At 58.1% G+C, this 19,400-nt stretch overlaps 1 protein-coding gene across 2 annotated transcripts in view; it reads left to right on the top strand.

The window, feature by feature from the left end:
* The first annotated feature begins 85 nt into the window (after positions 1 to 85).
* LOC130333104 (transmembrane and ubiquitin-like domain-containing protein 1) overlaps positions 86 to 19,400 on the top strand; it is a 19,743-nt gene continuing 428 nt past the window's right edge. The window contains exons 1-3 of one of the 2 annotated variants that reach the window (XM_056553835.1): positions 86 to 207; positions 15,409 to 16,097; positions 19,222 to 19,400. The exon at positions 19,222 to 19,400 is cut by the window's right edge and continues 428 nt beyond it. In XM_056553835.1, coding sequence (XP_056409810.1) covers positions 15,418 to 16,097; positions 19,222 to 19,400 — 859 coding nt within the window. In that variant the 5' untranslated portion in view covers positions 86 to 207; positions 15,409 to 15,417. Of the gene's footprint in view, positions 218 to 15,408; positions 16,098 to 19,221 lie in introns of both variants that reach the window. The other variant, XM_056553836.1, reaches the window with a different exon arrangement.

Genomic DNA, 19,400 nt, shown 5'->3' with positions numbered 1-19,400 from the left:
CGGTATAGGCGGGAGGTTGGTGCGGTATAGGCGGGAGGTGTCGTGCAGGTATCGGTGCGGTGATCGTATCAGTCTCTGACATCGCGCATTAATAGAGTTTGGCGCGGGGAGCTGTGACTGGCTGTCAGGTGTCATGTGACGCTGTCTCTCTTTCCCGGCATGCAGCGCGTCCTGTGACGTCAGTAGATGTGATGTGTCCGAGGAGAAGTAAGTATCGGTGGGACCGGGAGAGGAGGACGGGGCCCCCGGGTGTATAATGAGGGCCCCTACAGTGCTGTGTGATGTGGGGCCCCGGGTGTATAATGAGGGCCCCTACAGTGCTGTGTGTGATGTGGGGCCCCGGGTGTATAATGAGGGCCCCTACAGTGCTGTGTGTGATGTGGGCCCCCGGGTGTATAATGAGGGCCCCTACAGTGCTGTGTGATGTGGGGCCCCCGGGTGTATAATGAGGGCCCCTACAGTGCTGTGTGTGATGTGGGGCCCCCGGGTGTATAATGAGGGCCCCTACAGTGCTGTGTGTGATGTGGGGCCCCCGGGTGTATAATGAGGGCCCCTACAGTGCTGTGTGTGATGTGGGGCCCCCGGGTGTATAATGAGGGCCCCTACAGTGCTGTGTGTGATGTGGGGCCCCGGGTGTATAATGAGGGCCCCTACAGTGCTGTGTGATGTGGGGCCCCGGGTGTATAATGAGGGCCCCTACAGTGCTGTGTGTGATGTGGGGCCCCGGGTGTATAATGAGGGCCCCTACAGTGCTGTGTGTGATGTGGGCCCCCGGGTGTATAATGAGGGCCCCTACAGTGCTGTGTGATGTGGGGCCCCCGGGTGTATAATGAGGGCCCCTACAGTGCTGTGTGTGATGTGGGGCCCCCGGGTGTATAATGAGGGCCCCTACAGTGCTGTGTGTGATGTGGGGCCCCCGGGTGTATAATGAGGGCCCCTACAGTGCTGTGTGTGATGTGGGGCCCCTGCTGTGATGTGTGTGATGTGGGGCCCCGGGTGTATAATGAGGGCCCCTACAGTGCTGTGTGATGTGGGGCCCCCGGGTGTATAATGAGGGCCCCTACAGTGCTGTGTGATGTGGGGCCCCGGGTGTATAATGAGGGCCCCTACAGTGCTGTGTGATGTGGGGCCCCGGGTGTATAATGAGGGCCCCTACAGTGCTGTGTGATGTGGGGCCCCGGGTGTATAATGAGGGCCCCTACAGTGCTGTGTGTGATGTGGGGCCCCCGGGTGTATAATGAGGGCCCCTACAGTGCTGTGTGATGTGAGGCCCCCGGGTGTATAATGAGGGCCCCTACAGTGCTGTGTGTGATGTGGGGCCCCCGGGTGTATAATGAGGGCCCCTACAGTGCTGTGTGTGATGTGGGGCCCCCGGGTGTATAATGAGGGCCCCTACAGTGCTGTGTGATGTGAGGCCCCGGGTGTATAATGAGGGCCCCTACAGTGCTGTGTGATGTGGGGCCCCGGGTGTATAATGAGGGCCCCTACAGTGCTGTGTGTGATGTGGGGCCCCGGGTGTATAATGAGGGCCCCTACAGTGCTGTGTGTGATGTGGGGCCCCCGGGTGTATAATGAGGGCCCCTACAGTGCTGTGTGTGATGTGGGGCCCCCGGGTGTATAATGAGGGCCCCTACAGTGCTGTGTGTGATGTGGGGCCCCCGGGTGTATAATGAGGGCCCCTACAGTGCTGTGTGTGATGTGGGGCCCCCGGGTGTATAATGAGGGCCCCTACAGTGCTGTGTGATGTGAGGCCCCCGGGTGTATAATGAGGGCCCCTACAGTGCTGTGTGTGATGTGGGGCCCCCGGGTGTATAATGAGGGCCCCTACAGTGCTGTGTGATGTGGGGCCCCCGGGTGTATAATGAGGGCCCCTACAGTGCTGTGTGTGATGTGGGGCCCCCGGGTGTATAATGAGGGCCCCTACAGTGCTGTGTGTGATGTGAGGCCCCCGGGTGTATAATGAGGGCCCCTACAGTGCTGTGTGTGATGTGGGGCCCCCGGGTGTATAATGAGGGCCCCTACAGTGCTGTGTGTGATGTGGGGCCCCTGGGTGTATAATGAGGGCCCCAACAGTGCTGTGTGTGATGTGGGGCCCCCGGGTGTATAATGAGGGCCCCTACAGTGCTGTGTGTGATGTGGGGCCCCCGGGTGTATAATGAGGGCCCCTACAGTGCTGTGTGATGTGGGGCCCCGGGTGTATAATGAGGGCCCCTACAGTGCTGTGTGATGTGGGGCCCCGGGTGTATAATGAGGGCCCCTACAGTGCTGTGTGATGTGGGGCCCCCGGGTGTATAATGAGGGCCCCTACAGTGCTGTGTGATGTGGGGCCCCCGGGTGTATAATGAGGGCCCCTACAGTGCTGTGTGTGATGTGGGGCCCCCCGGGTGTATAATGAGGGCCCCTACAGTGCTGTGTGTGATGTGGGGCCCCGGGTGTATAATGAGGGCCCCTACAGTGCTGTGTGTGATGTGGGGCCCCCGGGTGTATAATGAGGGCCCCTACAGTGCTGTGTGTGATGTGGGCCCCCGGGTGTATAATGAGGGCCCCTACAGTACTGTGTGTGATGTGGGGCCCCCGGGTGTATAATGAGGGCCCCTACAGTGCTGTGTGATGTGGGGCCCCCGGGTGTATAATGAGGGCCCCTACAGTGCTGTGTGATGTGGGGCCCCCGGGTGTATAATGAGGGCCCCTACAGTGCTGTGTGATGTGGGGCCCCCGGGTGTATAATGAGGGCCCCTACAGTGCTGTGTGTGATGTGGGGCCCCCGGGTGTATAATGAGGGCCCCTACAGTGCTGTGTGATGTGGGGCCCCCGGGTGTATAATGAGGGCCCCTACAGTGCTGTGTGTGATGTGGGCCCCCGGGTGTATAATGAGGGCCCCTACAGTACTGTGTGTGATGTGGGGCCCCCGGGTGTATAATGAGGGCCCCTACAGTGCTGTGTGATGTGGGGCCCCGGGTGTATAATGAGGGCCCCAACAGTGCTGTGTGTGATGTGGGGCCCCCGGGTGTATAATGAGGGCCCCTACAGTGCTGTGTGTGATGTGGGCCCCCCGGGTGTATAATGAGGGCCCCAACAGTGCTGTGTGTGATGTGGGGCCCCCGGGTGTATAATGAGGGCCCCTACAGTGCTGTGTGTGATGTGGGGCCCCCGGGTGTATAATGAGGGCCCCTACAGTGCTGTGTGTGATGTGGGGCGCCCGGGTGTATAATGAGGGCCCCTACAGTGCTGTGTGATGTGGGGCCCCCGGGTGTATAATGAGGGCCCCTACAGTGCTGTGTGATGTGGGCCCCCGGGTGTATAATGAGGGCCCCTACAGTGCTGTGTGTGATGTGGGGCCCCCGGGTGTATAATGAGGGCCCCTACAGTGCTGTGTGATGTGGGCCCCCGGGTGTATAATGAGGGCCCCTACAGTGCTGTGTGTGATGTGGGCCCCCCGGGTGTATAATGAGGGCCCCAACAGTGCTGTGTGTGATGTGGGGCCCCCGGGTGTATAATGAGGGCCCCTACAGTGCTGTGTGTGATGTGGGGCCCCCGGGTGTATAATGAGGGCCCCTACAGTGCTGTGTGTGATGTGGGGCGCCCCGGGTGTATAATGAGGGCCCCTACAGTGCTGTGTGATGTGGGGCCCCCGGGTGTATAATGAGGGCCCCTACAGTGCTGTGTGATGTGGGCCCCCGGGTGTATAATGAGGGCCCCTACAGTGCTGTGTGTGATGTGGGGCCCCCGGGTGTATAATGAGGGCCCCTACAGTGCTGTGTGATGTGGGCCCCCGGGTGTATAATGAGGGCCCCTACAGTGCTGTGTGTGATGTGGGGCCCCCAGGTGTATAATGAGGGCCCCTACAGTGCTGTGTGTGATGTGGGGCCCCCGGGTGTATAATGAGGGCCCCTACAGTGCTGTGTGTGATGTGGGGCGCCCGGGTGTATAATGAGGGCCCCTACAGTGCTGTGTGATGTGGGGCCCCCGGGTGTATAATGAGGGCCCCTACAGTGCTGTGTGATGTGGGGCCCCCGGGTGTATAATGAGGGCCCCTACAGTGCTGTGTGATGTGGGGCCCCGGGTGTATAATGAGGGCCCCTACAGTGCTGTGTGTGATGTGGGGCCCCGGGTGTATAATGAGGGCCCCTACAGTGCTGTGTGTGATGTGAGGCCCCTGGGTGTATAATGAGGGCCCCTACAGTGCTGTGTGTGATGTGGGGCCCCCGGGTGTATAATGAGGGCCCCTACAGTGCTGTGTGATGTGGGCCCCCGGGTGTATAATGAGGGCCCCTACAGTGCTGTGTGATGTGGGGCCCCGGGTGTATAATGAGGGCCCCTACAGTGCTGTGTGATGTGGGGCCCCGGGTGTATAATGAGGGCCCCTACAGTGCTGTGTGTGATGTGGGGCCCCCGGGTGTATAATGAGGGCCCCTACAGTGCTGTGTGATGTGGGGCCCCCGGGTGTATAATGAGGGCCCCTACAGTGCTGTGTGTGATGTGGTGCCCCCGGGTGTATAATGAGGGCCCCTACAGTGCTGTGTGTGATGTGGGGCCCCCGGGTGTATAATGAGGGCCCCTACAGTGCTGTGTGTGATGTGGGGCCCCTGGGTGTATAATGAGGGCCCCTACAGTGCTGTGTGTGATGTGAGGCCCCCGGGTGTATCATGAGGGCCCCTACAGTGCTGTGTGTGATGTGGGGCCCCCGGGTGTATAATGAGGGCCCCTACAGTGCTGTGTGATGTGGGCCCCCGGGTGTATCATGAGGGCCCCTACAGTGCTGTGTGTGATGTGGGGCCCCCGGGTGTATAATGAGGGCCCCTACAGTGCTGTGTGTGATGTGGGGCCCCCGGGTGTATAATGAGGGCCCCTACAGTGCTGTGTGATGTGGGGCCCCCGGGTGTATAATGAGGGCCCCTACAGTGCTGTGTGATGTGGGGCCCCCGGGTGTATAATGAGGGCCCCTACAGTGCTGTGTGATGTGGGGCCCCCGGGTGTATAATGAGGGCCCCTACAGTGCTGTGTGATGTGGGGCCCCCGGGTGTATAATGAGGGCCCCTACAGTGCTGTGATGTGGGGCCCCGGGTGTATAATGAGGGCCCCTACAGTGCTGTGTGATGTGGGGCCCCCGGGTGTATAATGAGGGCCCCTACAGTGCTGTGTGATGTGGGGCCCCCGGGTGTATAATGAGGGCCCCTACAGTGCTGTGTGTGATGGGGGGCCCCCGGGTGTATAATGAGGGCCCCTACAGTGCTGTGTGTGATGTGGGGCCCCCGGGTGTATAATGAGGGCCCCTACAGTGCTGTGTGTGATGTGGTGCCCCGGGTGTATAATGAGGGCCCCTACAGTGCTGTGTGATGTGGGGCCCCGGGTGTATAATGAGGGCCCCTACAGTGCTGTGTGATGTGGGGCCCCGGGTGTATAATGAGGGCCCCTACAGTGCTGTGTGATGTGGGGCCCCGGGTGTATAATGAGGGCCCCTACAGTGCTGTGTGTGATGTGGGGCCCCCGGGTGTATAATGAGGGCCCCTACAGTGCTGTGTGATGTGGGGCCCCGGGTGTATAATGAGGGCCCCTACAGTGCTGTGTGTGATGTGGGGCCCCTGGGTGTATAATGAGGGCCCCTACAGTGCTGTGTGTGATGTGGGGCCCCCGGGTGTATAATGAGGGCCCCTACAGTGCTGTGTGTGATGTGGGGCCCCCGGGTGTATAATGAGGGCCCCTACAGTGCTGTGTGTGATGTGGGGCCCCGGGTGTATAATGAGGGCCCCTACAGTGCTGTGTGATGTGAGGCCCCCGGGTGTATAATGAGGGCCCCTACAGTGCTGTGTGTGATGTGGGGCCCCCGGGTGTATAATGAGGGCCCCTACAGTGCTGTGTGTGATGTGGGGCCCCCGGGTGTATAATGAGGGCCCCTACAGTGCTGTGTGTGATGTGGGGCCCCCGGGTGTATAATGAGGGCCCCTACAGTGCTGTGTGTGATGTGAGGCCCCCGGGTGTATAATGAGGGCCCCTACAGTGCTGTGTGTGATGTGGGGCCCCCGGGTGTATAATGAGGGCCCCTACAGTGCTGTGTGTGATGTGGGGCCCCTGGGTGTATAATGAGGGCCCCAACAGTGCTGTGTGTGATGTGGGGCCCCCGGGTGTATAATGAGGGCCCCTACAGTGCTGTGTGTGATGTGGGGCCCCCGGGTGTATAATGAGGGCCCCTACAGTGCTGTGTGATGTGGGGCCCCGGGTGTATAATGAGGGCCCCTACAGTGCTGTGTGATGTGGGGCCCCGGGTGTATAATGAGGGCCCCTACAGTGCTGTGTGATGTGGGGCCCCCGGGTGTATAATGAGGGCCCCTACAGTGCTGTGTGATGTGGGGCCCCCGGGTGTATAATGAGGGCCCCTACAGTGCTGTGTGTGATGTGGGGCCCCCCGGGTGTATAATGAGGGCCCCTACAGTGCTGTGTGTGATGTGGGGCCCCGGATGTATAATGAGGGCCCCTACAGTGCTGTGTGATGTGGGGCCCCGGGTGTATAATGAGGGCCCCTACAGTGCTGTGTGATGTGGGGCCCCCGGGTGTATAATGAGGGCCCCTACAGTGCTGTGTGATGTGGGGCCCCCGGGTGTATAATGAGGGCCCCTACAGTGCTGTGTGATGTGGGGCCCCCGGGTGTATAATGAGGGCCCCTACAGTGCTGTGTGATGTGGGGCCCCCGGGTGTATAATGAGGGCCCCTACAGTGCTGTGTGTGATGTGGGGCCCCCGGGTGTATAATGAGGGCCCCTACAGTGCTGTGTGTGATGTGGGGCCCCCGGGTGTATAATGAGGGCCCCTACAGTGCTGTGTGATGTGGGGCCCCCGGGTGTATAATGAGGGCCCCTACAGTGCTGTGTGTGATGTGGGGCCCCCGGGTGTATAATGAGGGCCCCTACAGTACTGTGTGTGATGTGGGGCCCCCGGGTGTATAATGAGGGCCCCTACAGTGCTGTGTGATGTGGGGCCCCGGGTGTATAATGAGGGCCCCAACAGTGCTGTGTGTGATGTGGGGCCCCCGGGTGTATAATGAGGGCCCCTACAGTGCTGTGTGTGATGTGGGCCCCCCGGGTGTATAATGAGGGCCCCAACAGTGCTGTGTGTGATGTGGGGCCCCCGGGTGTATAATGAGGGCCCCTACAGTGCTGTGTGATGTGGGGCGCCCGGGTGTATAATGAGGGCCCCTACAGTGCTGTGTGATGTGGGGCCCCCGGGTGTATAATGAGGGCCCCTACAGTGCTGTGTGATGTGGGCCCCCGGGTGTATAATGAGGGCCCCTACAGTGCTGTGTGTGATGTGGGGCGCCCGGGTGTATAATGAGGGCCCCTACAGTGCTGTGTGTGATGTGGGGCCCCCGGGTGTATAATGAGGGCCCCTACAGTGCTGTGTGATGTGGGCCCCCGGGTGTATAATGAGGGCCCCTACAGTGCTGTGTGTGATGTGGGGCCCCCGGGTGTATAATGAGGGCCCCTACAGTGCTGTGTGTGATGTGGGGCCCCCGGGTGTATAATGAGGGCCCCTACAGTGCTGTGTGTGATGTGGGGCCCCCGGGTGTATAATGAGGGCCCCTACAGTGCTGTGTGATGTGGGGCCCCCGGGTGTATAATGAGGGCCCCTACAGTGCTGTGTGTGATGTGGGCCCCCGGGTGTATAATGAGGGCCCCTACAGTACTGTGTGTGATGTGGGGCCCCCGGGTGTATAATGAGGGCCCCTACAGTGCTGTGTGATGTGGGGCCCCGGGTGTATAATGAGGGCCCCAACAGTGCTGTGTGTGATGTGGGGCCCCCGGGTGTATAATGAGGGCCCCTACAGTGCTGTGTGTGATGTGGGCCCCCCGGGTGTATAATGAGGGCCCCAACAGTGCTGTGTGTGATGTGGGGCCCCCGGGTGTATAATGAGGGCCCCTACAGTGCTGTGTGATGTGGGGCCCCCGGGTGTATAATGAGGGCCCCTACAGTGCTGTGTGATGTGGGCCCCCGGGTGTATAATGAGGGCCCCTACAGTGCTGTGTGTGATGTGGGGCCCCCGGGTGTATAATGAGGGCCCCTACAGTGCTGTGTGTGATGTGGGGTGCCCGGGTGTATAATGAGGGCCCCTACAGTGCTGTGTGTGATGTGGGGCCCCGGGTGTATAATGAGGGCCCCTACAGTGCTGTGTGTGATGTGGGCCCCCGGGTGTATAATGAGGGCCCCTACAGTGCTGTGTGTGATGTGGGGCGCCCGGGTGTATAATGAGGGCCCCTACAGTGCTGTGTGATGTGGGGCCCCCGGGTGTATAATGAGGGCCCCTACAGTGCTGTGTGATGTGGGGCCCCCGGGTGTATAATGAGGGCCCCTACAGTGCTGTGTGTGATGTGGGGCCCCGGGTGTATAATGAGGGCCCCTACAGTGCTGTGTGTGATGTGAGGCCCCTGGGTGTATAATGAGGGCCCCTACAGTGCTGTGTGTGATGTGGGGCCCCCGGGTGTATAATGAGGGCCCCTACAGTGCTGTGTGATGTGGGCCCCCGGGTGTATAATGAGGGCCCCTACAGTGCTGTGTGATGTGGGGCCCCGGGTGTATAATGAGGGCCCCTACAGTGCTGTGTGATGTGGGGCCCCGGGTGTATAATGAGGGCCCCTACAGTGCTGTGTGTGATGTGGGGCCCCCGGGTGTATAATGAGGGCCCCTACAGTGCTGTGTGATGTGGGGCCCCCGGGTGTATAATGAGGGCCCCTACAGTGCTGTGTGTGATGTGGTGCCCCCGGGTGTATAATGAGGGCCCCTACAGTGCTGTGTGTGATGTGGGGCCCCCGGGTGTATAATGAGGGCCCCTACAGTGCTGTGTGTGATGTGGGGCCCCTGGGTGTATAATGAGGGCCCCTACAGTGCTGTGTGTGATGTGAGGCCCCCGGGTGTATCATGAGGGCCCCTACAGTGCTGTGTGTGATGTGGGGCCCCCGGGTGTATAATGAGGGCCCCTACAGTGCTGTGTGATGTGGGCCCCCGGGTGTATAATGAGGGCCCCAACAGTGCTGTGTGTGATGTGGGGCCCCCGGGTGTATAATGAGGGCCCCTACAGTGCTGTGTGTGATGTGGGGCCCCCGGGTGTATAATGAGGGCCCCTACAGTGCTGTGTGATGTGGGCCCCCGGGTGTATAATGAGGGCCCCTACAGTGCTGTGTGATGTGGGGCCCCCGGGTGTATAATGAGGGCCCCTACAGTGCTGTGTGATGTGGGGCCCCCGGGTGTATAATGAGGGCCCCTACAGTGCTGTGTGATGTGGGGCCCCCGGGTGTATAATGAGGGCCCCTACAGTGCTGTGATGTGGGGCCCCGGGTGTATAATGAGGGCCCCTACAGTGCTGTGTGATGTGGGGCCCCCGGGTGTATAATGAGGGCCCCTACAGTGCTGTGTGATGTGGGGCCCCCGGGTGTATAATGAGGGCCCCTACAGTGCTGTGTGATGTGGGGCCCCCGGGTGTATAATGAGGGCCCCTACAGTGCTGTGTGTGATGTGGGGCCCCCCGGGTGTATAATGAGGGCCCCTACAGTGCTGTGTGATGTGGGGCCCCCGGGTGTATAATGAGGGCCCCTACAGTGCTGTGTGATGTGGGGCCCCCGGGTGTATAATGAGGGCCCCTACAGTGCTGTGTGATGTGGGGCCCCCGGGTGTATAATGAGGGCCCCTACAGTGCTGTGTGTGATGTGGGGCCCCCGGGTGTATAATGAGGGCCCCTACAGTGCTGTGTGATGTGGGGCCCCCGGGTGTATAATGAGGGCCCCTACAGTGCTGTGTGATGTGGGGCCCCCGGGTGTATAATGAGGGCCCCTACAGTGCTGTGTGATGTGGGGCCCCGGGTGTATAATGAGGGCCCCAACAGTGCTGTGTGTGATGTGGGGCCCCCGGGTGTATAATGAGGGCCCCTACAGTGCTGTGTGTGATGTGGGGCCCCCCGGGTGTATAATGAGGGCCCCTACAGTGCTGTGTGTGATGTGGGGCCCCCGGGTGTATAATGAGGGCCCCTACAGTGCTGTGTGATGTGGGGCCCCGGGTGTATAATGAGGGGCCCCGTGTGATGTGGGGCCCCCGGGTGTATAATGAGGGCCCCTACAGTGCTGTGTGTGATGTGGGGCCCCCGGGTGTATAATGAGGGCCCCTACAGTGCTGTGTGTGATGTGGGGCCCCGGGTGTATAATGAGGGCCCCTACAGTGCTGTGTGTGATGTGGGGCCCCCGGGTGTATAATGAGGGCCCCTACAGTGCTGTGTGTGATGTGGTGCCCCCGGGTGTATAATGAGGGCCCCTACAGTGCTGTGTGTGATGTGAGGCCCCCGGGTGTATCATGAGGGCCCCTACAGTGCTGTGTGTGATGTGGGGCCCCCGGGTGTATAATGAGGGCCCCTACAGTGCTGTGTGATGTGGTGCCCCGGGTGTATAATGAGGGCCCCTACAGTGCTGTGTGTGATGTGGGGCCCCCGGGTGTATAATGAGGGCCCCTACAGTGCTGTGTGTGATGTGAGGCCCCCGGGTGTATCATGAGGGCCCCTACAGTGCTGTGTGTGATGTGGTGCCCCGGGTGTATAATGAGGGCCCCTACAGTGCTGTGTGTGATGTGGGGCCCCCGGGTGTATAATGAGGGCCCCTACAGTGCTGTGTGTGATGTGGGGCCCCTGGGTGTATAATGAGGGCCCCAACAGTGCTGTGTGTGATGTGGGGCCCCCGGGTGTATAATGAGGGCCCCTACAGTGCTGTGTGATGTGGGCCCCCGGGTGTATAATGAGGGCCCCTACAGTGCTGTGTGTGATGTGGGGCCCCCGGGTGTATAATGAGGGCCCCTACAGTGCTGTGTGATGTGGGCCCCCGGGTGTATAATGAGGGCCCCTACAGTGCTGTGTGATGTGGGGCCCCCGGGTGTATAATGAGGGCCCCTACAGTGCTGTGTGATGTGGGCCCCCGGGTGTATAATGAGGGCCCCTACAGTGCTGTGTGATGTGGGCCCCCGGGTGTATAATGAGGGCCCCTACAGTGCTGTGTGTGATGTGGGGCCCCCGGGTGTATAATGAGGGCACCTACAGTGCTGTGTGATGTGGGGCCCCCGGGTGTATAATGAGGGCCCCTACAGTGCTGTGTGATGTGGGGCCCCCGGGTGTATAATGAGGGCCCCTACAGTGCTGTGTGATGTGGGGCCCCCGGGTGTATAATGAGGGCCCCTACAGTGCTGTGTGATGTGGGGCCCCCGGGTGTATAATGAGGGCCCCTACAGTGCTGTGTGTGATGTGGGGCCCCCCGGGTGTATAATGAGGGCCCCTACAGTGCTGTGCGATGTGGGGCCCCCGGGTGTATAATGAGGGCCCCTACAGTGCTGTGTGATGTGGGGCCCCCGGGTGTATAATGAGGGCCCCTACAGTGCTGTGTGATGTGGGGCCCCCGGGTGTATAATGAGGGCCCCTACAGTGCTGTGTGTGATGTGGGGCCCCCGGGTGTATAATGAGGGCCCCTACAGTACTGTGTGTGATGTGGGGCCCCCGGGTGTATAATGAGGGCCCCTACAGTGCTGTGTGATGTGGGGCCCCCGGGTGTATAATGAGGGCCCCTACAGTGCTGTGTGATGTGGGGCCCCGGGTGTATAATGAGGGCCCCTACAGTGCTGTGTGATGTGGGGCCCCGGGTGTATAATGAGGGCCCCTACAGTGCTGTGTGATGTGGGGCCCCCGGGTGTATAATGAGGGCCCCAACAGTGCTGTGTGTGATGTGGGGCCCCCGGGTGTATAATGAGGGCCCCTACAGTGCTGTGTGTGATGTGGGGCCCCCCGGGTGTATAATGAGGGCCCCTACAGTGCTGTGTGTGATGTGGGGCCCCCGGGTGTATAATGAGGGCCCCTACAGTGCTGTGTGATGTGGGGCCCCGGGTGTATAATGAGGGCCCCTACAGTGCTGTGTGATGTGGGGCCCCGGGTGTATAATGAGGGCCCCTACAGTGCTGTGTGTGATGTGGGGCCCCCGGGTGTATAATGAGGGCCCCTACAGTGCTGTGTGTGATGTGGGCCCCCGGGTGTATAATGAGGGCCCCTACAGTGCTGTGTGTGATGTGGGGCCCCCGGGTGTATAATGAGGGGCCCCTACAGTGCTGTGTGTGATGTGGGGCCCCCGGGTGTATAATGAGGGCCCCTACAGTGCTGTGTGTGATGTGGGGCCCCCGGGTGTATAATGAGGGCCCCTACAGTGCTGTGTGTGATGTGGGGCCCCCGGGTGTATAATGAGGGCCCCTACAGTGCTGTGTGTGATGTGGGGCCCCCGGGTGTATAATGAGGGCCCCTACAGTGCTGTGTGATGTGGGGCCCCGGGTGTATAATGAGGGCCCCTACAGTGCTGTGTGTGATGTGGGGCCCCCGGGTGTATAATGAGGGCCCCTACAGTGCTGTGTGATGTGGGTGCCCCGGGTGTATAATGAGGGCCCCTACAGTGCTGTGTGTGATGTGGGGCCCCGGGTGTATATTGGGGCCCCTGCTGTGATGTGTGTGATGTGGGGCCCCGGGTGTATAATGAGGGCCCCTACAGTGCTGTGTGTGATGTGGGGCCCCCGGGTGTATAATGAGGGCCCCTACAGTGCTGTGTGATGTGGGGCCCCGGGTGTATAATGAGGGCCCCTACAGGGCTGTGTGATGTGGGGCCCCGGGTGTATAATGAGGGCCCCTACAGTGCTGTGTGTGATGTGGGGCCCCCGGGTGTATAATGAGGGCCCCTACAGTGCTGTGTGTGATGTCGGCCCCCGGGTGTATAATGAGGGCCCCTACAGTGCTGTGTGTGATGTGGGGCCCCCGGGTGTATAATGAGGGCCCCTACAGTGCTGTGTGTGATGTGGGGCCCCCGGGTGTATAATGAGGGCCCCTACAGTGCTGTGTGTGATGTGGGGCCCCCGGGTGTATAATGAGGGCCCCTACAGTGCTGTGTGTGATGTGGGGCCCCCGGGTGTATAATGAGGGCCCTTACAGTGCTGTGTGATGTGGGGCCCCGGGTGTATAATGAGGGCCCCTACAGTGCTGTGTGATGTGGGGCCCCCGGGTGTATAATGAGGGCCCCTACAGTGCTGTGTGATGTGGTGCCCCGGGTGTATAATGAGGGCCCCTACAGTGCTGTGTGTGATGTGGGGCCCCCGGGTGTATAATGAGGGCCCCTACAGTGCTGTGTGTGATGTGGGGCCCCGGGTGTATATTGGGGCCCCTGCTGTGATGTGTGTGATGTGGGGCCCCGGGTGTATAATGAGGGCCCCTACAGTGCTGTGTGTGATATGGGGCCCCCGGGTGTATAATGAGGGCCCCTACAGTGCTGTGTGTTATGTGGGGCCCCCGGGTGTATAATGAGGGCCCCTACAGTGCTGTGTGTGATGTGGGGCCCCCGGGTGTATAATGAGGGCCCCTACAGTGCTGTGTGATGTGGGGCCCCGGGTGTATAATGAGGGCCCCTACAGTGCTGTGTGTGATGTGGGGCCCCCGGGTGTATAATGAGGGCCCCTACAGTGCTGTGTGTGATGTGGGGCCCCCGGGTGTATAATGAGGGCCCCTACAGTGCTGTGTGTGATGTGGGGCCCCCCGGGTGTATAATGAGGGCCCCAACAGTGCTGTGTGTGATGTGGGGCCCCCGGGTGTATAATGAGGGCCCCTACAGTGGTGTGTTATGTGGGGCCCCCGGGTGTATAATGAGGGCCCCTACAGTGCTGTGTGTGATGTGGGGCCCCCGGGTGTATAATGAGGGCCCCTACAGTGCTGTGTGTGATGTGGGGCCCCCGGGTGTATAATGAGGGCCCCTACAGTGCTGTGTGTGATGTGGGGCCCCCGGGTGTATAATGAGGGCCCCTACAGTGCTGTGTGTGATGTGGGGCCCCCGGGTGTATAATGAGGGCCCCTACAGTGCTGTGTGTGATGTGGGGCCCCGGGTGTATAATGAGGGCCCCTACAGTGCTGTGTGTGATGTGGGGCCCCCGGGTGTATAATGAGGGCCCCTACAGTGCTGTGTGATGTGGTGCCCCGGGTGTATAATGAGGGCCCCTACAGTGCTGTGTGATGTGGGGCCCACGGGTGTATAATGAGGGCCCCTACAGTGCTGTGTGTGATGTGAGGCCCCTGGGTGTATAATGAGGGCCCCAACAGTGCTGTGTGTGATGTGGGGCCCCCGGGTGTATAATGAGAGCCCCTACAGTGCTGTGTGATGTGGGGCCCCGGGTGTATAATGAGGGCCCCTACAGTGCTGTGTGTGATGTGGGGCCCCCGGGTGTATAATGAGGGCCCCTACAGTGCTGTGTGATGTGGTGCCCCGGGTGTATAATGAGGGCCCCTACAGTGCTGTGTGTGATGTGGGGCCCCCGGGTGTATAATGAGGGCCCCTACAGTGCTGTGTGTGATGTGGGGCCCCCGGGTGTATAATGAGGGCCCCTACAGTGCTGTGTGATGTGGGCCCCCGGGTGTATAATGAGGGCCCCTACAGTGCTGTGTGATGTGGGGCCCCGGGTGTATAATGAGGGCCCCTACAGTGCTGTGTGTGATGTTGGGCCCCCGGGTGTATAATGAGGGCCCCTACAGTGCTGTGTGTGATGTGGGGCCCCGGGTGTATAATGAGGGCCCCTACAGTGCTGTGTGTGATGTGGGGCCCCCGGGTGTATAATGAGGGCCCCTACAGTGCTGTGTGTGATGTGGGGCCCCCGGGTGTATAATGAGGGCCCCTACAGTGCTGTGTGTGATGTGGGGCCCCCGGGTGTATAATGAGGGCCCCTACAGTGCTGTGTGATGTGGGGCCCCCGGGTGTATAATGAGGGCCCCTACAGTGCTGTGTGTGATGTGGGGCCCCCGGGTGTATAATGAGGGCCCCTACAGTGCTGTGTGTGATGTGGGGCCCCCGGGTGTATAATGAGGGCCCCTACAGTGCTGTGTGTGATGTGGGGCCCCCGGGTGTATAATGAGGGCCCCTACAGTGCTGTGTGATGTGGGGCCCCCGGGTGTATAATGAGGGCCCCTACAGTGCTGTGTGTGATGTGGGGCCCCCGGGTGTATAATGAGGGCCCCTACAGTGCTGTGTGATGTGGGGCCCCCGGGTGTATAATGAGGGCCCCTACAGTGCTGTGTGTGATGTGGGGCCCCCGGGTGTATAATGAGGGCCCCTACAGTGCTGTGTGATGTGGGGCCCCCGGGTGTATAATGAGGGCCCCTACAGTGCTGTGTGTGATGTGGGGCCCCCGGGTGTATAATGAGGGCCCCTACAGTGCTGTGTGATGTGGGGCCCCCGGGTGTATAATGAGGGCCCCTACAGTGCTGTGTGATGTGGGGCCCCCGGGTGTATAATGAGGGCCCCTACAGTGCTGTGTGTGATGTGGGGCCCCGGGTGTATGTTGGGGCCCCTGCTGTGATGTAATCCGGTGTCCTCTCTTGCAGTGAGCCCTCATGGCCCTCATAGAAGGTGTTGGGGATGAGGTCACCCTCCTCTGTGCCCTCCTTTTCCTCCTTTCGGTGGTGGCTTTGGCCTGGATTTCTACCCACACGTCTGAGCGGGGATCGGCTCCGTGGTCATCTCAGATCTATGGTGGACGGAACAGCTCTGGGGGACACGGACCGGAGCGGGACCTGAGGGCCCCTAATGATCCTGTACCTGAGGGGTCCCCTACGACCATCACTGACGGGAACTCCTCCACCGGCCCTGACCTCTCACCTGTAGAAGGGGGACCCTCACTGCACTGCACTGACCTCAATGACCCTGAGAATACAGGGGACAGGGGACCTCAAACACAGGCGCACCCTGAGAATACAGGGGACAGGGGACCTCAAACACAGGCGCACCCTGAGAATACAGGGGACAGGGGACCTCAAACACAGGCGCACCCTGAGAATGCAGGGGACATGGGACCTCAAACACAGGCGCACCCTGATAATACAGGGGGCAGGGGACCTCAAACACAGGCGCACCCTGATAATACAGAGTCTCCCACTGTCCGGAACAGGGGACCCCAAACACAGGCGCACCCCACCGGGAGCCAGGATACAATCACATTGAGGTTGAAGTTCTTGAATGAAACGGAGAGAGTGGTGAATGTCCGGCCGACCGACTCCATCCTGCACATCAAGAGGTGAGAGAAGAGGGGTGCGGACGGTAAACCCCCACGGGACCACCGCTCCCTCCTCCCCGGCGGGACCCCTACCGCTCCCTCCTCCCCGCCGGGACCGCTGCCGCTCCCTCCTCCCCGCCGAGACCCCTACCGCTCCTTCCTCCCCGCCGGGACCGCTGCTTCTCCCCCCTCCGCCGCCGCTCCCTCTTCCGCGTCGGGACCGCTGCCGCCGCTCCTTCCTCCCCGCCGGGACCGCTGCCGCCGCTCCTTCCTCCCCGCCGGGACCGCTGCCGCCGCTCCTTCCTCCCCGCCGGGACCGCTGCCGCCGCTCCTTCCTCCCCGCCGGGACCGCTGCCGCCGCTCCTTCCTCCCCGCCGGGACCGCTGCCGCCGCTCCCTCCTCCCCGCCGGGACCGCTGCAGGCCAGATATTATAGGGTTATGTTATTATGTGCCGATCCCTTATAACAGGACAGATGATGTAGGGTTATTATTATAGGGTTATTATGTGCCGATCCCTTATAACAGGATGGATATTATAGGGTTATTATTACAGGGTTATTATATACCGATCCCTTATAACAGGATGGATATTATAGGGTTATTATTACAGGGTTATTATATACCGATCCCTTATAACAGGACGCATATTATAGGGTTTTTATCTGCCGATCCCTTATAACAGGACTGATATTATAGGGTTATTATTGTAGGTTTATTATGTGCCGATCCTTTATAACAGGACAGATATTATAGGGTTATTATGTGGCGATCCCTTATAACAGGACGGATATTATAGGGTTATTATTATAGGGTTTTCATGTGCCGATCCCTTATAACAGGACGGATATTATAGGGTTATTATTACAGGGTTATTATATACCGATCCCTTATAACAGGACGCATATTATAGGGTTTTTATCTGCCGATCCCTTATAACAGGACTGATATTATAGGGTTATTATTGTAGGTTTATTATGTGCCGATCCTTTATAACAGGACAGATATTATAGGGTTATTATGTGGCGATCCCTTATAACAGGACGGATATTATAGGGTTATTATGTGGCGATCCCTTATAACAGGATGGATATTATTGGGTTATTATTATAGGGTTATGTGCCGATCCTTTATAACAGGACGGATATTATTGGGTTATTATAGGGTTATGTTATGTGCCGATCCCTTATAACAGGACGGACATTATAGGATTGTTATTATAGGGTTTTTATGTGCCGATCCCTTATAACAGGACGTATATTATAGGGTTATTATTGTAGGGTTTTTATGTGCCGATCCCTTATAAAAGGACGGATATTATAGGGTTATTATTGTAGGGTTTTTATGTGCCGATCCCTTATAAAAGGACGGATATTATAGGGTTATTATAGGGTTATGCCCGCCGGGACCTCTGCCGCCGCTCTCTCCTGCCCGCCGGGACCTCTGCCGCTGCTCCCTCCTGCCCGCCGGGACCTCTGCCGCTGCTCCCTCCTGCCCGCCGGGACCTCTGCCGCCGCTCCCTCCTGCCCGCCGGGACCGCTGCAGGCCAGATATTATAGGGTTATGTTATTATGTGCCGATCCCTTATAACAGGACAGATGATGTAGCGTTATTATGTGCCGATCCCTTATAACAGGACGGATATTATAGGGTTATTATTGTAGGGTTATTATGTGATGATCCCTTATAAAAGGATGGATATTATAGGGTTATTATTATAGGGTTATTATTGTAGGGTTTTTATGTGCCGATCCCTTATAACAGGACGGATATTATAGGGTTATTATTATAGGGTTATGCCCGCCGGGACCTCTGCCGCCGCTCCCTCCTGCCCGCCGGGACCGCTGCAGGCCAGATATTATAGGGTTATTATGTGCCGATCCCTTATAACAGGACGCATATTATAGGGTTTTTATCTGCCGATCCCTTATAACAGGACGGATATTATAGGGTTTTTATCTGCCGATCCCTTATAACAGGACGGATATTATAGGGTTATTATTGTAGGGTTATTATGTGCCGATCCTTTATAACAAGACGGATATTATAGGGTTATTATGTGGCGATCCCTTATAACAGGACGGATATTATAGGGTTATTATTATAGGGTTATGTGCCGATCCCTTATAACAGGATGGATATTATTGGGTTATTATTATAGGGTTTTTATGTGCCGATCCTTTATAACAGGACGGATATTATTGGGTTATTATAGGGTTATGTTATGTGCCGATCCCTTATAACAGGACGGACATTATAGGGTTTTTATGTGCTGATCCCTTATAACAGGACAGATATTATAGGGTTATTATTGTAGGGTTTTTATGTGCCGATCCCTTATAAAAGGACGGATATTATAGGGTTATTATTATAGGGTTATTATTGTAGGGTTTTTATGTGCCGATCCCTTATAACAGGACGGATATTATAGGGTTATTATTATAGGGTTATTATTGTAGGGTTTTTATGTGCCGATCCCTTATAACAGGACGGATATTATAGGGTTATTATTGTAGGGTTATTATGTGCCGATCCCTTATAACAGGACGTATATTATAGGGTTATTATTGTAGGGTTTTTATGTGCCGATCCCTTATAACAGGACGGATATTATAGGGTTATTATTGTAGGGTTTTTATGTGCCGATCCCTTATAACAGGGCGTATATTATAGGGTTATTATTGTAGGGTTTTTATGTGCCGATCCCTTATAAAAGGACGGATATTATAGGGTTATTATTGTAGGGTTTTTATGTGCCGATCCCTTATAACAGGGCGTATATTATAGGGTTATTATTGTAGGGTTTTTATGTGCCGATCCCTTATAAAAGGACGGATATTATAGGGTTATTATTATAGGGTTATTATTGTAGGGTTTTTATGTGCCGATCCCTTATAAAAGGACGGATATTATAGGGTTATTATAGGGTTGTTATTATAGGGTTATTATTGTAGGGTTTTTATGTGCCGATCCCTTTATAACAGGACGGATATTATAGGGTTATTATTATAGGGTTATTATTATAGGGTTATTATTGTAGGGTTTTTATGTGCCGCTCCCTTATAACAGGACGTATATTATAGGGTTATTATTGTAGGGTTTTTATGTGCCGATCCCTTATAACGCTTCTCATGTTTCCCATTCCAGGAGTCAGTTTCCCGGGCAGGAGCCCTGCGTCCGCCTCATATATCAGGGGCAGCTCCTCCGAGATGATTCGCAGACGGTGGCGTCGCTCCAGCTGGGTGACGGCTGTGTCCTTCACTGTCACATCTCCCAGCATGCCGCAGCCTCGGGCTCAGGGGGGGCTGAACCGTCCCAGGACGCGG

Source organism: Hyla sarda, unplaced genomic scaffold (genome assembly GCF_029499605.1).
Source record: "Hyla sarda isolate aHylSar1 unplaced genomic scaffold, aHylSar1.hap1 scaffold_399, whole genome shotgun sequence".
Taxonomy (NCBI): Eukaryota; Metazoa; Chordata; class Amphibia; order Anura; family Hylidae; genus Hyla; species Hyla sarda.
Note: the sequence above shows the minus strand (reverse complement) of the source record. Positions and strands in the feature narration are given on the sequence as shown.